General features: G+C 41.3%; 1 protein-coding gene across 1 annotated transcript in view; it reads left to right on the forward strand.

The window, feature by feature from the left end:
* The window catches only part of LOC147901234 (uncharacterized), a 242280-nt gene that overhangs the window by 213932 nt on the left and 13303 nt on the right, over window positions 1-15045 (forward strand). The window contains exons 18-21 of the mRNA XM_087376453.1: window positions 5248-6225; window positions 6558-6908; window positions 8156-8535; window positions 10237-10342. Of these exons, the coding sequence (XP_087232579.1) occupies window positions 5248-6225; window positions 6558-6908; window positions 8156-8535; window positions 10237-10342 (1815 nt within the window). The remainder of the gene's footprint in view (window positions 1-5247; window positions 6226-6557; window positions 6909-8155; window positions 8536-10236; window positions 10343-15045) is intronic.

Below are 15045 nucleotides of genomic sequence, written 5' to 3' on the forward strand. Positions count from 1 at the left end.
TCTTCCATGTGTTTGGCATTTTCTGATTAATTTGCCAAGCAGAATTCACCATATGTAGCAAAGTATGCTTCAAAAAAGGCCAATATTCTAAAAGAAACTCAACTGTAAGACCATCCCATCGGAGATTTCCATCTACCACAAGATTTGATTGCATTTGACAATTCCTTTTCAGTAAAAGGTTCCTTTAATTCCAAAGCATGAGTAGTGGAGATAATAGGAGAAACATGTTGTAAAAGTAAATTTCTTACAAACAAAACTTGCTGTGAGGGAGGATCTATATAACCAAACTGTTGAGAGAAATGATGTACACAAACAAAAGCAAGCTGTGACCGTGATGTAGTCCATGAACCATCAGGCATAAGCACCCTGCAAATGTTTGTTTTTAATCTCTTCTGATGCAAGCTTTTAAAATTTTTTTTGGAAGAATAACATTTATCTGTGAAAGCTCTTTGTCTTGCTCTAGTCTCCCATTTAGCAAGTTTCCTATGATCATTGATTTGGAGACAATGTTTAGCTTGGCATAGTATTGTTTGCTCATGCAAGAATAAAGGACGAAAGTGACTGAGTTCAGTGAGGTCTTGGCAAGTCAATTTAGCTTGAGCAACAGTTTCCCTCAAAGTCTTCATGTAAGACTTGCCATAACCTCTAATTACAACTTGCATTTTGGAAACAAAAGAATCCCATGCATTATCAAGATCAAAGTGGCTCCAAGAAGACAGAGATTGATAGGCTTCGGTAACCATTGCCTTGAAAGCAACATGCTGCAAATAGCTATTGTTCACAATCAGATGTCACCTTTGAGGCAGTCTATCATCTGGCATATCATGAAAAGATAGCCTCAACCATAACGGTGCATGATCTGAATGCACAAAGGCATAGTCAACCCACATTTTGCATGTAAAATCATCATTTTGTTGTGGGACTACACTATACCAGCGATCCAGATGTGCCTGGTAAGAAGAAAGGGCATTATGTTGAAAAGTATATCCAGGTGACAAAGGCTGCAATTCCTTCCAAAGATCAACCAAATCAAGATGAATCAGTAATTGAGACCATGCATGCCTTTCAGAGGTTAACATATGAGTATTTTCGGATGTATTGTCACCTTGTTGCGGAGCATTATTGAAATCCCCACATATAAAGGCATGATATCTCCATGGATATCGTTGCATGGCATCCCAAATTGCACTTCTATCTCGAGAAGATTGAGATGCATATACAGAAGCAAATTCAAACACCTCGCCTTGAATGATGCATTGAAGAATAATCCATATGCCTTGATTGTCATTTAAAGCAATAACTGGTTGAAGCTCATGCTTAATCAGAATGACTACACATGAGAAAGAGTGCTCCCCAGCATAAAAGATATCATAGCCACAATAATGACCTGTCTTTCACAGGCTAGCAAACCGAATTTCATAGGGTAAGATTATGGGATATGCACATACAAACTAAACAAAAATAGCAAACCCTTGTCCTTGATGGCCATGTATCCATGGTACCTTCAAAGCTATATACTTTAGATATAAGTTAAAACCCTTGAATGATTATATTTAGCGAATAATATTTTGTACATATGAACTTTTAATATGCCCCTTAAAAATCCGTAAATGTGACCAAGGCCAGGCCGAGACTAGTGGTAAGCTCTGGCCCAAGGAGAGGTGTAAAGCCGAGGGTTCATGTGAAAAGTAACACCTGAAATGGTCCATTTGGCAGAGAAAGCATCCATGCTGTGGAGGAATTCTTTACTATTGTAGCTGATTATCATCACGGTATACATGATTCCCTCTAGTATGAATCCTGGTTGCAATTCTAGTTTAATAGCTATCAGTGGATCCCCTTCACCCTATTCCATGGAATCATCCCAAATATTACGTAGGCCAACAATAATAGAAAGTTGTGCTAACCTGATGAATCAATCAAATTTTGAGGCATCTGTGGAGGCTGATATTTCTCATTGCTCATGACTTTTCTGCGCCTTCTTGGAAGATATATGTACAAGAAAACCAACACCCCCCCTGCAAGAGCCAACAGTACGATGGCTACACCAAAAGATGCTCCCACAATAGTCCTTGAATTGCTGGTATTGCTTCCTGTATAAAAGTCCACGATTTCACTTACTAGAGAAAAATGCAGATAAACATGAAAAACTTTAGTGCAGTTTGTAGAATTTAGATGATACTGAAGCAGGTTGGGTTGGAAACTGCTGAGCAAGCCCCCTGAAACATGTAGATAGACAGAAATCAATCAACATCCATAAACCATGAAAGGAAGCAGTATACTAGAAAAAGCAATGGTTTAACTATATATTAACCTCGCCAGTCTAAAATTTGGGAAGAAAGCTTACGTGTCATTGAAAGGTGGATATGTACCATTCCCATCTGAACATAGAGACAATGCCAGGCCACAAGAGTCTTAATAAGAAAAAACCTACTGTTTTCAAGTAACAAATGCAACTGACATCCAATGCATCTCATTTGTTTCAAAACACATATTTCTGAACACCCACTCTAAAGTAAAGAATGCCACCCAAAAGGCTTAAAGAGAAATCAGCACAGTTTGAAGGAGGACTGGATCGAGAAAGCTCAACAGGGGAATCTTTCAAGCATCCTACGAGCTGCTATTTAGTCAAGCATCATCATACAGATAACGGAAAATCCTCCTCAAAAAAACCTTCTAACACAATAGAGTCCTACAAGGCAGAATATTTCAAGGGCCATTTATAGAAAGGATGGAAAATCCTCCTCCAAAAATCCCTCCTTCTTCCTTCCTTCCTTTCTTTCTTTCTAACACAATAAAGTTATGCAGATGATGTTGTACTGCTGTCCTCTACGGAGGGCCTCCAGAGACACTTTTTTTTGAAAAATAATTTTTAATTATTATTTTTTTAACACACCCACACCCCACATTCACGCACCCGAGGTCCTATCGAGACATGCTGATTGTGTTCTTGTAATGCCACCATATCAGGCTGAAATCAATTGATATACAGCCACACAGATTTCCATTTCCTACTATCGCATGTCCCCTGAACATTTAAGGTAAGGCATTTGATATGAGCAAGCATATATATAGATATTTATAGGAAAAAAATAGTTATGTACAGCAGCAACCTTCAGGATGTCAACCCTGCATTTCTACCTCAGGGTCAAGGCCTCTTCCCTGAGAAGAAACATCCGCCTGAGGATTGGACAGCAATGCAGCAACCTCTTCTTCAGGGAAGAGGGTTCTGCTAGCTATCACTACAACCCATGTGATTCCAATTCGTGAGTTGACCTCTGGAGAATTTTCACTAGAAGATGCATCATTCCAAGTGCGAGGGGGTGGAGGTCGTCGAACAGAGAACTTTTCTTGGACTTTGCCATCCATCAATTGGAGTTTTTGGTCCCTTTGCTAAGAGTTGAATAGCAGGAAGCAAAGGGAAAGAAGCACTCCCATTTGAAACAACTGAGGCTTTGCCTTTATCTTGATTCATAAAAACTGTCTATTACCTTTATTTTTATTCCTAATAGAGGCAGGAGCATCCTTATTGGACATCTGAGCAGGCAAAGTAGTAGGAGGCATTTTATGTTGACTCATTGGACACTACGAAGCCATGTGCCCACATTCAAAACAAGCCCCTGCAAATAATCCCCATTTCAATTTATAAAATGCACTTCCCATAGGCCACGGTGGGCAAACCACCTTGCCTAAAGTCGCTGCAATTTCAGGCAAGAGTGAAGCAATGCATTGCGGGAAGTCTATAACTTCAACCCAAACCGGACATTGATGTTGAATCAAAGCTTGGTAATCCCTTGTGTGGGACCATGGCAAAACGTGCACCATTTGCTGCCCAAAAAAGAGTGGCGAATGTTCCAAAAGCATTTGCCTGTGAATCTCATCTACCATAATGACCTCAAAAAAGCCTCTGGCTGCATAGTGTACCTTACGAACAAATGAGCCAGCCAGTGTTCGGGTCAACCAGTTGCCTATCTCTGCAGCGGGTGGTATCCGACCTGGGAAAAATAAAATGACTGCATTTTTTACATATTCTCTATTGGATCCACAATTTCATCCACTTCAACCATGAGACCAACCGATGGAACAGAGTCTTTCCACTCTTTCCTTGTGTCTACAAATCCTTCATGCATGACATCATACACGAGTTGTGCTTCAACAGAATCATGCATGGTGCTTTTTGCATTGAGCCGATAAATCCTTTTGAAAAGTTTTTTTATATGAGTATTCAGCCATGTCTTCTGAAGAAGATGGAACCCAAAAAGGGGGTACCTGCTGTAAAGTGATAAAAGAGAAAAAACAGTCCCAAAAAATAGACCACAAAGAAGAAGGAAATAGTGTATTTGCAAGGAGAAGAAGAGGAAAGAGATATTTAGGGATTTAGAGAGAAGAAAATGCAAGTTCCGGAGAAGGAAAAGAGAAAAAACAAAAAAAGATCCAAGATGATCTAGAAATCAGAGAAAAAAGAGAAGTTCTGGCGATGGAAAGAGTACACAAGACTCAGGAACCTAGAAGAGAGAACCCTCAGAACCAGTCTTTAGAAGCAGCCCGTAAGCAAACCCGGTACAACAGCAACCCAGGAGCAGGAAACGAGCCGACAGCAGCAACAACCTAAATAGGGTGAAAAAGGCCGTGCAGGTCCATACACCTGTACAAAATTGCATAGAGCTATGGCGAGCCTGTACGACAGGGAATTAAGACTCCAGACAGTCGGTTTTTGGTAATAGATTTGGAGTAGCAGGTAGCTGAGGCAGACGGGCTTGCTTGAGGAGGCTAAGGAGCTGATGGGAGGGCTAGAGCAAGGGCTGCAAGTACTCTCTCTCGCTCTCACACACACACACACACACACACACACACACACACACACACAGACACACACAACGAGAGGAAGTGTTCAATCTGATTTCATAAATATTACAGATTAATATAATATGCTCATAACAGTATCTAGAGCAAACTCATCTCTCACTCCCTCTCTCATTCTAGGGACACCAAGCAACACACGAACAATAGCAATAGGTGGATCATATTAGGTATATCTGACAGTGTATATGATGACTTCTTTTGGTGTCATATTAACCTCGTGTGTCTTGATTTTGATTCATGATAATAACTAAGTCATCAGGGCCAGTCGGAGGAAGAGAGAGAGAGAGAGGTGTTCAGGGGAACTTGAGAGTGACGTAATCACATTGTGTGTGTTGTGTGTTATAGAGAAGCTGATAAAGTTTTTGGTGGAATGGCGTATTGCAGATGTTTGTATTGGAGTTCTTGGTGAAGATAGTGGCATTTGGGTTCCTATTGACGCCAGACCCGTATCTAGGAGATGTTTACAACTTCCTTGATCTCTTCTTGCTAATCCTGGACGCTCTCTTTCTATGGCCTTACTGGAACCCATCTCAACTTCGAGCGGTACGAGCCTTAGCCTCACTGAGGCCCCTTCGTGTGATATGTCGCATCGATAGCGTCAAGGTCCTGACCACCAATCTTCTGCGAACTATTCCTGCAGTCGCGTCCGTTCTGGCCTTCACCTTCATGGTCTTCTCTGTGTTTGCTGTGGTCGGCGTCCAGATGTTCCAAGGACGTTTTGCTTCTTGCAGCGCCCCCGTCGATCACAACATCCATTGTGTGGGCAATGACTTCAGCAATGCTATGATCCTAGCCCCTCGCGTTTGGTCCAATCCAGGCTTCCATTTTGACAACTTCCCCAGCGCCCTCTTGTCGCTTTTCATTCTTTCAACCTTCGATAACTTGCAGACTAACTTCATGTATCGAGTAATGGATATCAACGGACCCGTTGGCACGCAACCAGTTCGCAACAGGAGCGCTCTCAACTCCCTCTATTTTGTCGCGTTCGTTTGCGTGGGAGGCTTCTTCATTCTCCGTATGTTTGTGGGTGTTTTCATTGATCAGTTTGGTATGATATCGGGCTCCAAGCTACTGACAGAGAGACAGAAGCTCCTGCGTGACACAAACAGGATAATTCAGCGCATGAGCCCGATTCATAAACCCAAGGTGCCACGTTTCTGGATCCGGAAGTATTGCCACAAGATCGTGACGCACCCAAAATATCCACCTGTCATGAGACTTATAGTACTAGTGGACTATGTGTGGCTTTCTTCGCACTTTGCCGGCCAGCCCGCAACGCTCACCGTTTATCGGAACGGGATTGAAGCGTCCTTTGCAACATTATTTACGCTGGACATATTCATCAAGATGCTTGGTCATGAGGTACGTGCAATACAGCTCAATCTCGTTTTGGTGCCTAAGTTTTAGCAGCATTACCATATCATCAACTGAAGCTCACGAAATCCATCTATAAACAGTAAAAACACACATACACACTTGAAGCTGAGAGAAAAAGTATAGCACTGAAGTCACCTGAGCTAATGATATTGAGAGGAGCTTCACAGAACGCGCGGAATGAAGCTACACACACACACACACACACTGAGCCTATAATCGAAATACCGTGCTCACACACACACACAATGTGACAACTCTTCTTTTACCTTATATGTACTAGTTCTCTGATGCACAAATCGATAATGGTGACCTTGCAGATCCGTGACTTCATAGGCGATCCTTGGAACATATTTGAGTTCTGTAATGCTGTGGTGAGTGAAACATGCATGATGCCAGCCACACTGTCGCTGAGGAAGACAGTTGGGCGTGTCCCGATGGGAGCAAGGATATTTCGAGTGATCCGTTATACACCCAGGCTAAATACGTTGCTGAGAACTGTGATAGTGAGCATGGCACACATGTTGGACATCGTGGCTCTGTTAGGACTCCTATTGATTGTATTCGCGATCATAGGGGTGCAACTCTTTGAGAATCTACGAGATGGGCTATGCGTTGGACCTGATATGAATTTTCGCAGCTTTGGAAACGCCTTCATCACCCTCTTCGAGGTCTCTCTCTCGCTCTACACACATATGTGCATGTGTGCTCTCACTAGAATGTATGTATGTATGAAAGTACATATGTATCTATCTATCTATGCGCTCTCGCGCGCGCACACAGTGTACGTATGTATGAAAGTACATATGTTCTATCTATTTATACACATGCACACAATTCTTTTTGTGAAAACACACACACACACACATTTATAATAGGAAATGTGTGTGAGAGTACACACACGTACACACGTGTGTGGTGTGTACATTTATGTGTGCATAAATGTACACACACACACACATAAATGTACACACATGTGCGCGCACACACATATACTCACATAAATGTGGAGTAAATGAAAAAAGTGTGTGCGTGCATGTGTATAGAGAGATTTTTCACCCAAAAGAAAAAGTGTCTAGAGAGAGAGAGAGAGAGAGAGACGCACATGTGCGCACACACACATTTTTATTGTGAAATCACACGCACACGTGCGCATACACACATATGCACATGTGTGTGGGGGGGGGGGGAGAGAGAGAGAGAGAGAGATAGAGTACGTTTGTACATATGTATCTATCTATATACATATATAAGCATATATGCATACTGATTACACATATGTAAGCATCTTGTCTTCTAGTCTTCTCAAGGGTACTTTGTCTTTTATTTATTGACAATTTGATTAATATTTAATAGGTAGTTATTTTTAAAATAAACGAGAAATAAATGAAGCTTTCAAATCTTTGGTCTGCAAATTTATCCACTTTATCATATGGCATATGTTAAATGTATGATAAGGGCTCCAATGTCCCCTTTACCCCCCCTCCAAAGCAATCATATCCTTCTTGTTCAATTCACATCTTCCCCCTTAATAAGTGAGGATTTCAGTTTTAATTTTTAGAGCCTTTAGGGAATTTATGGGCCATTTTGACAAAATGTGGTTAACAAGATCAATAATATTATAAGCATAAAAAGCAATCATGCTACGAATCAAGACTAGCGAGGATACATCTACATTCTCAGGGATTTTCTTGTTAATCCTGAGGACTGTAAGCCCTAGGTAGATTACTCCTTCAGCATTTTTCATGGCATTTAAATGATTAATACATGCTTTTAATTAAAAGGCTTTATAGTTGTTCAAAGCTATATCACACGACCTTTGTTTACCATTTATCATCATCCTTTGAACTATTCTTGAGCATTTAATTCTTTCCAATTTATGGGTCTTTCTTATAAGATGTTTATATGTGTACTGCAGGTCATGACTCAAGATAATTGGTCATGCCTTTTAATAGATTCGAGAGCACAATATCCTTATTGTACCAATGGGGATGCCACTCATAGCTCCGATTGTGGGAATGCGGCAATAGGAACCTTTTTCTTTGTTATTTTCGTCACACTCGCTGCCCACATAATCATGAACATGTTTGTGGCTACTATAATTGATACTATTACGTTTGGATTATTGAAAGAAAAGACCATTATAACACCTACAAATCTTACCGACTACCAGCTTTTATGGAGTGATCCAGAATTTGATTCCCAAAGCACTGGCTTCATGGGATTGCACAAATTACGCTCCTTTGTAAACAAATTAGGAATCCCATTAGGACGTCGTCACAATGCTCCTAGCCAATGGTATCTCTCTCTCTCTCTCTCTCTCTCTCTCTCTCTCTCATAGTTGGTTATATGATTTAAAGAGTTCTTCATTATCTTTTTCTTTTGTTTCATTTGGAAACCATCATTTAGAGTTATTTGTTCAAAGACATCACATGTAAATAACAAATCCATTCACCAAGTATATAAAAGATATGCAATATATTTAACCTCAATTATCTAAGTACAACAAGTGAAAGTACATTTGGAAGGAACATTCTTTGGTAATTTTACTAATCCCTTGATTTTCCTTAATTTTAAGATTTTTTCTAGATTTTTTAATATTAAATATAGTATGTGTAATATGTATGCCTTGTGGATGCAAGCACATGAGCATCTTGTAACAAAGTGCTTGATATATTATTACAAAATTGATGCAAAGGTTTACTCTAAATGTTCAATCCATATGCTTACGGGGTTCTCATGTATGCATGATTTTGTGTGTGTGTGTGTGTGTGTGTGTGTGTGTGAGAGAGAGAGAGAGAGAGAGAGAGAGAGAGAGAGATGATTCATGTTCACTGGAGAGTGGATGGGACGCACAAGACAAAAGAGGTAGAATTTCATATGGACAATTATGAGATTTCCTACAATTGTCCCCTATTCAAGACCACGTTTGTATCATTCTAGTACTTCTTTGGAAACTCCGTGCATAGCTAACTTCAAAATTGAATATGCATGTGTATGGCCAATATGTGTGCTATATCTAAGAACTTTTATGTGTATCTTAGTACTTGTTTGACGTGATCAGGTTTGCTTGCTCCTATATGTCAATATGCTTGATGAGAGATGGTGTTGCATATCTTATCTCATAGGATGTCCTTGTCTGATTTGCACATTTCTACCAAGTCATGGGAGTTAGTCCTTTCATTTTACATATTAGGCGTTTTGACAAAATGCAAACATAAGAGAGACAATCTCATTGTGGTAAATCCTTGCCTCATAATTCAACATGGAATTGATTTTTGCCATAATATAGGATTCCACATTTTCTTTGGGTTTCCTCCATATCTTCTCCTTACAATTTGTGTGCACTACCAAGTCCTTAAAGGCCATATCCTTTGTAAAGAGATCCCTGGGTTTTTACCTTGGGCAACATTCCATCCATTCAACTCTTGCTTTGTTCCATTTAACCCTTGCTCTTTGTTTTGTTGAAGCCATTGCTTTGTATCAAAATTTACTTCCAAGAGTAACTACTCATTTCAGCTATAGTATGGGGTAAGGAGGTCGAATATTGATTCCCAATTCTTTTATCATGGACCTTATTTATATCACCTCATAGAAGAACACTATTCATATTACTATTGTATAAAGGAACTCTCTCATTTACCTATTCCATAGATGTGACTTAAAAGAAAGCTAAAGTTTGCAACCTTTGATGCATTAGTCACTACTTTAGCATCTTGTCTCCAATATTCCTTATAACTTTAGAAAATATGAGATTTTAGTCTATTTGTATCCTAACTTCTTTAGTGACGTGCATTTTTCTCAATTTAAATGAACCTTGCATTAAAAGTGATTAGAGCCCATTGCAAAACCTCTAATAGCAAATAAGAATTTTTTTATCTAGAAGATATGTTGATTAAGTAGCCTATTTTATGATGACCTATTAAGCAACTTCAAAAACATATATTTGAAAAAAAAAGCAACTTCAATACTATATATTTGAAATCTTTACCATTGTAGGTATGCACGAATAGAATGGGAAGTACTAAGCTTCCATGTTCGTGGAAAAGGAGTCCCATTTAGAGAGCTTCTTGAGACACTCTCATTGTATAAAATTGGACCTCAGGTATGTAGTTTTGGTTTTTATCTCTTCAATTATTGGTATACATAACTGTATTCACAAAATCAAATGCCATGGAAATTCACATCTTGAGATAAATCCAAAGAATTCCTTCATGATATAGTGAACAATGAAATCATATCTATTTTTGATCTCATATATGAGTATTCAATTACACTTATGATTATAATGATGTTGTTAGTGTTACCAAGGTGTGATTTGGCTAAAGAAAAATAGTTATTATACTACTAGGGTTGAAATTCGGAGAAAAGTGTAATCAAATTTTCTTGAAATGGTTCATCATGTTCCTACATTTAGGATGCAATTTAGAACTTAAATATTATATTGTAGAGTTTCTTGCCACACCCACAAGTGAAAGGAAAGAGAAAGGAGGAAGAATCCAATTTCAAAAAATGAGATACCATGAGATAAAAATGATATTGGGTTAAAGGATCATGGTTCTCTTTGTGAATATCAATAGATAATTTGATTCCTTGAATGTAAAAGTGCCCTGAGGCATAGTTTTGGTCTTCGGCATGTCTTCTTCTTCGGCAATATGAGTTTGATAAAAGCTCTAGTGTACATTGTAGAAAGTGTTACTTTCTTGAGGATGAGGACATAAAGGGAATGGTAAATGATCCTACATTGCTCTTCTTAGTGTGACTACCTTTGGTGAAACCCTATTGGAATAGGGATAGAGAAATATGCCTTAACTGTTTTCTAAATCTTGGCTTGAAGTGCCTCGATTTAGGTAGGCCTAACCACTAATAGTGCTATGCAAAGGGATAGACATACAACTTGAGATAAATATTGAGATCAATGAGAGTGACCCTCCATAGGTGATGGTACTTCATAGCAAAAAGTATTAGAAATCGTGACCATTCTTGTTCTCAATCTAGATTAGTAAATTAGATTTATCAATTTGTTGTTGGAAGATAGTTATCTTCTTCGGGTTATTGTTTGCTTGGGTGTAGCCATTTTTGGTGAGGTTCAAGGAATTTTTCGTATATAGGTATCTTGCATGATCCATAACTTATGCATTGCTCAATAGAATTCGCCAAACTTTGTCTTCAGATTATGGTGCACATTCCAAACTTAAACATGAGACTAAAAATTTATGGAATAAGGATTTGGAACAAGACCGTTAAAGCATTAAAAGAGCTATGTTTCATGTGAAGCATGCATCCTAAAGACTATAGGATATAGCAATTTATTCAAAAACATCAAAATTTTATTCGGTACATACATGCAACCAAGTAATTCCTCGAAAGTACGCTATGTGAGCTTCTCCTCAACCCAAGGGCACACCTAAATGAGAACATTAGGCATGGATTAATAGGCCTTCAATGTTGTGCTAAAGTGATCCACACCCATTTGAGAGCATGCTCCAAAACTTCTTTTGATTTGTTAAAATCCAAAACAAATTGAAAATTTGGAATCCAAACTAGTGGGACTACTGCATGGTGGTCTTAAAACATTGATAGTTGTTGGTATTGGTGTTGTCTTTGTGCCAACATGGGCTTAGGTAGAACAGAATGTGTGTGTAGAGTAGCGGCAAAGCTCCGCTTGTACTTGCATATACTTGCATAAGGCTAGAAATAATCCCTCTTAGAAATCTAACTTGCATGTTCTACATGCAAGTTCTACATACGATTCCTACATGCGAGTTCTACATGCAACTCTTACATGCGAGTTCTACATGCAACTCCTACATGCAACTCCTACATGCGAATTCTACATGCAACTCCTACATGCAACTCCTACATGCGAGTTCTATATGCAAGTTCTACATGTGACTCCTACATGCGAGTTCTATATGCGACTCCTACATGCAACTTCTACATGCGAGTTCTACATGCGAGTTCTACATGCGAGTTCACATGTAGAGAGAGAATGTCTTACAATTTCTACATGCAGAGAGAGAAGCTCTCCAACTTGTATAAATACCCCATAATGGAATGAAGCCCACACTCTTTGGGGCATTGTGTTGAGTTCTACTTTGGTATTCCAAGCAATTGTCTCAAGTGTCCATGCTTCCTTGCACTCCACGTCCAAAAGCATGTCCTAACCTTGCAACTCCTCCAACCTTGCAACCCATCCTCTCCCTCTCCTCCTCCCTCCTCCTCCTCCCTTCTCCTCCTCCTCCTCCCTCCTCCTCCTCCTCCCTCCTCCTCTCTCTCTCCTCCTCCCTCCACCTTTTCCCTCCTCCTCCTCCTCCTCATCTTCCCTCCTCTATCTTCTTTCCCCCATGCTCTTACACCTTCTTCCTCTCCCACTCCTATGCTCCCCCTAAACCCTTAGTTTCTCAACCTTAACCTCCATGATCTATGAGGGAGATGAGTTCTCTACCATGTACTCTACCCTGAACCTTGGATCCCCTTCTAATCTTGGAACTTCTTCTAAACCTTGAAACCTCCTTCTAGACCTTGGAACCTCCTTCTAAACCCTGGAACCCCCTTCTAAACTTTGGAACCTTCTTCTAACCCTTAAACTCCTCCTAAACCTTGCAACCCCCAATGAAGGTGAAAGCCTTCATTACCTTAACCATGATGATACACATTCCTTTTACACATGCATGCACTATGTTTTCTTACCACACTTAAGCCTACATCTCTCACTGGAATACGACTCGAGGTCCTAAGCTACACGTATACTACAAACGACAACCCCGATATATTTATAGGTGACAAAAAGCCTCGAAACCCTGCATACTAAGAATACACTACTCTTCCCACGGAAGCCATGGGAAAGAGGCAACATTTAGCGCGCTACCGGGGGAGACTAGCATCTCAAGTAACGAGTAAACACACGCAGGTATGTGTAAAAAGCAAACAAGTTTGAACTTTCATGAACATATCACTCAAGAGCTAGGAGAGCTAAAATTATTCCAACTCAAGTAAAATAAAATAAAACTCCTAGCTAAAACTCTTCGTTATTAGTTTAGGAAAATGCATGTTTTCTAGAAAAACAGCACCTTAAATAATAAACTAGACCATGCGATGGTTGTCAGAGTGTAGAGCTTGAAATTCTGAACATTTCTCGTTTTTACGGAAGCACATTCTGACACAACCACCAAAAGTTATGGGCAATCAATGATTAAAGGTTCTAAATGCCATAACCCAAAAGAAAAATTAAAACCACGTTCCTAGTCAAACGTGGACAAATTCAAAGGTGCACCAAATTCAAAGCTGCACATGTATTTGACTACTCAAAAGTGGACAAATTCAAAGGTGCACAAGTGTTTGACTAAATCCACAGCTCCCCCTCCTTCCCTATAAAAGAGCACCCATCTCTCTCATACTTTTTCCTTCACATCTTGCCTCCATCCTCTTCTCCATTCTGAGCCCTATGCAAGACACTCCTCCCTCTCCAACGACCACCACCCTACTCCCATCCTCACATGGTAAGTTACTTCAAGCCCATATCGTAGCGATCACCTAGCCATCCACCCACCATCCATTCATCTTCAACAACGACCACCACCCTACTCCCATTCTCACATGGTAAGTTACTTCGAGCCCATCTCGCAATAACGATAACCTAGCCATCCACCCACCATCCATTCATCCTCAACAATTCCGTTACATTGAGAAAGACTTGGAGAGCGTTTAGGTGACCACCTCTTCCTCCCTTTGGATTTCCATCAAAGTTTTCCGTCCGTCAAGTTTTTTTCTCTTTTTTCCACCTCCCCCTCCACCACGATCCCCTCCATTCCCCCCCCCCCTTTTTTCCCCCTCTCCCTCCTCCATCTCCCCCTCCACCCTCCACCCCTTCCATCTCCTCCACCCCCACTCTACCCTCCACCCCCCTCCCATTTCCACCACCCCCCTCCCATCTCCACCCCCACCCTTTCATTCCCCCCCCGCCCCCCCCTCCATTTCCACTAGCCCTCCCTCCCATCTCTACCCCCACCCTTTCCCCCCCCCTCCCTCTTCACCACCCCCTCCACAACTCCCCCACCCCCTTCCATCTCCACCACCCCCCTTCCCTCCCCCCTACCATCTCCACCCCCCCCCCCCTCTCTCTCTCTCTCTCTCTCTCTCTCTCTCTCTCTCTCTCTCTCTCTCTCTCTTTCCCCCCTCTCTCTCTCTCTTTCCTTCCTCCTCTCTCTCTCTCTCTCTCTCTTCCCCCCCTCTCTCTCTTTCCCTCCCCCTCCGTCGTCTCTCTCTCTCTCTCTCTCTCTCTCTCTCTCTCTCTCTCTCTCTCTCTTTCCCTCCCCTCCCCCCCCTCTCTCTCTCTCTCTCTCTCCCCCCGCCCCCCCCTCTCTCTCTCTCTCTCTCTCTCTCTCTCTCTCTCTCTCTCTCCCCCTCTTTTCCCCCGTCTCTCCCTCTCTTTCCCTCCCCCTCCCTCTTCTCTCGCTCTCGCTCTCTCTCTCTCTCTCTCTCTCTCTCTCCCCCCGCCCCCCCCCTCTCTCTCTCTCTCTCTCTCTCTCTCTCTCTCCCCCTCTTTTCCCCCGTCTCTCCCTCTCTTTCCCTCCCCCTCCCTCTTCTCTCGCTCTCGCTCTCTCTCTCTCTCTCTCTCTCTTTCTCTCTCTCTCTCTCTCTTCGCGACCCCACTAATCCCCTAACCTACCTAATCCTAGAACTAAAGCAAGGGCCTAAGCCCTTGCTGTTTGCTCTGCAAGGGGTAGCAGCGCTAGCCCAGAGTGGCACAGCGCCTACCCTGCCAGTGAAGATGGAGCTGCCAGCCCTCAGCCCCTCCCCTCCACC

Source organism: Dipteris shenzhenensis, chromosome 6, assembly GCF_047967505.1.
Source record: "Dipteris shenzhenensis isolate YYH24624 ecotype China chromosome 6, Dip_SZ_1.0, whole genome shotgun sequence".
In the NCBI taxonomy this organism is placed as follows: domain Eukaryota; kingdom Viridiplantae; phylum Streptophyta; class Polypodiopsida; order Gleicheniales; family Dipteridaceae; genus Dipteris; species Dipteris shenzhenensis.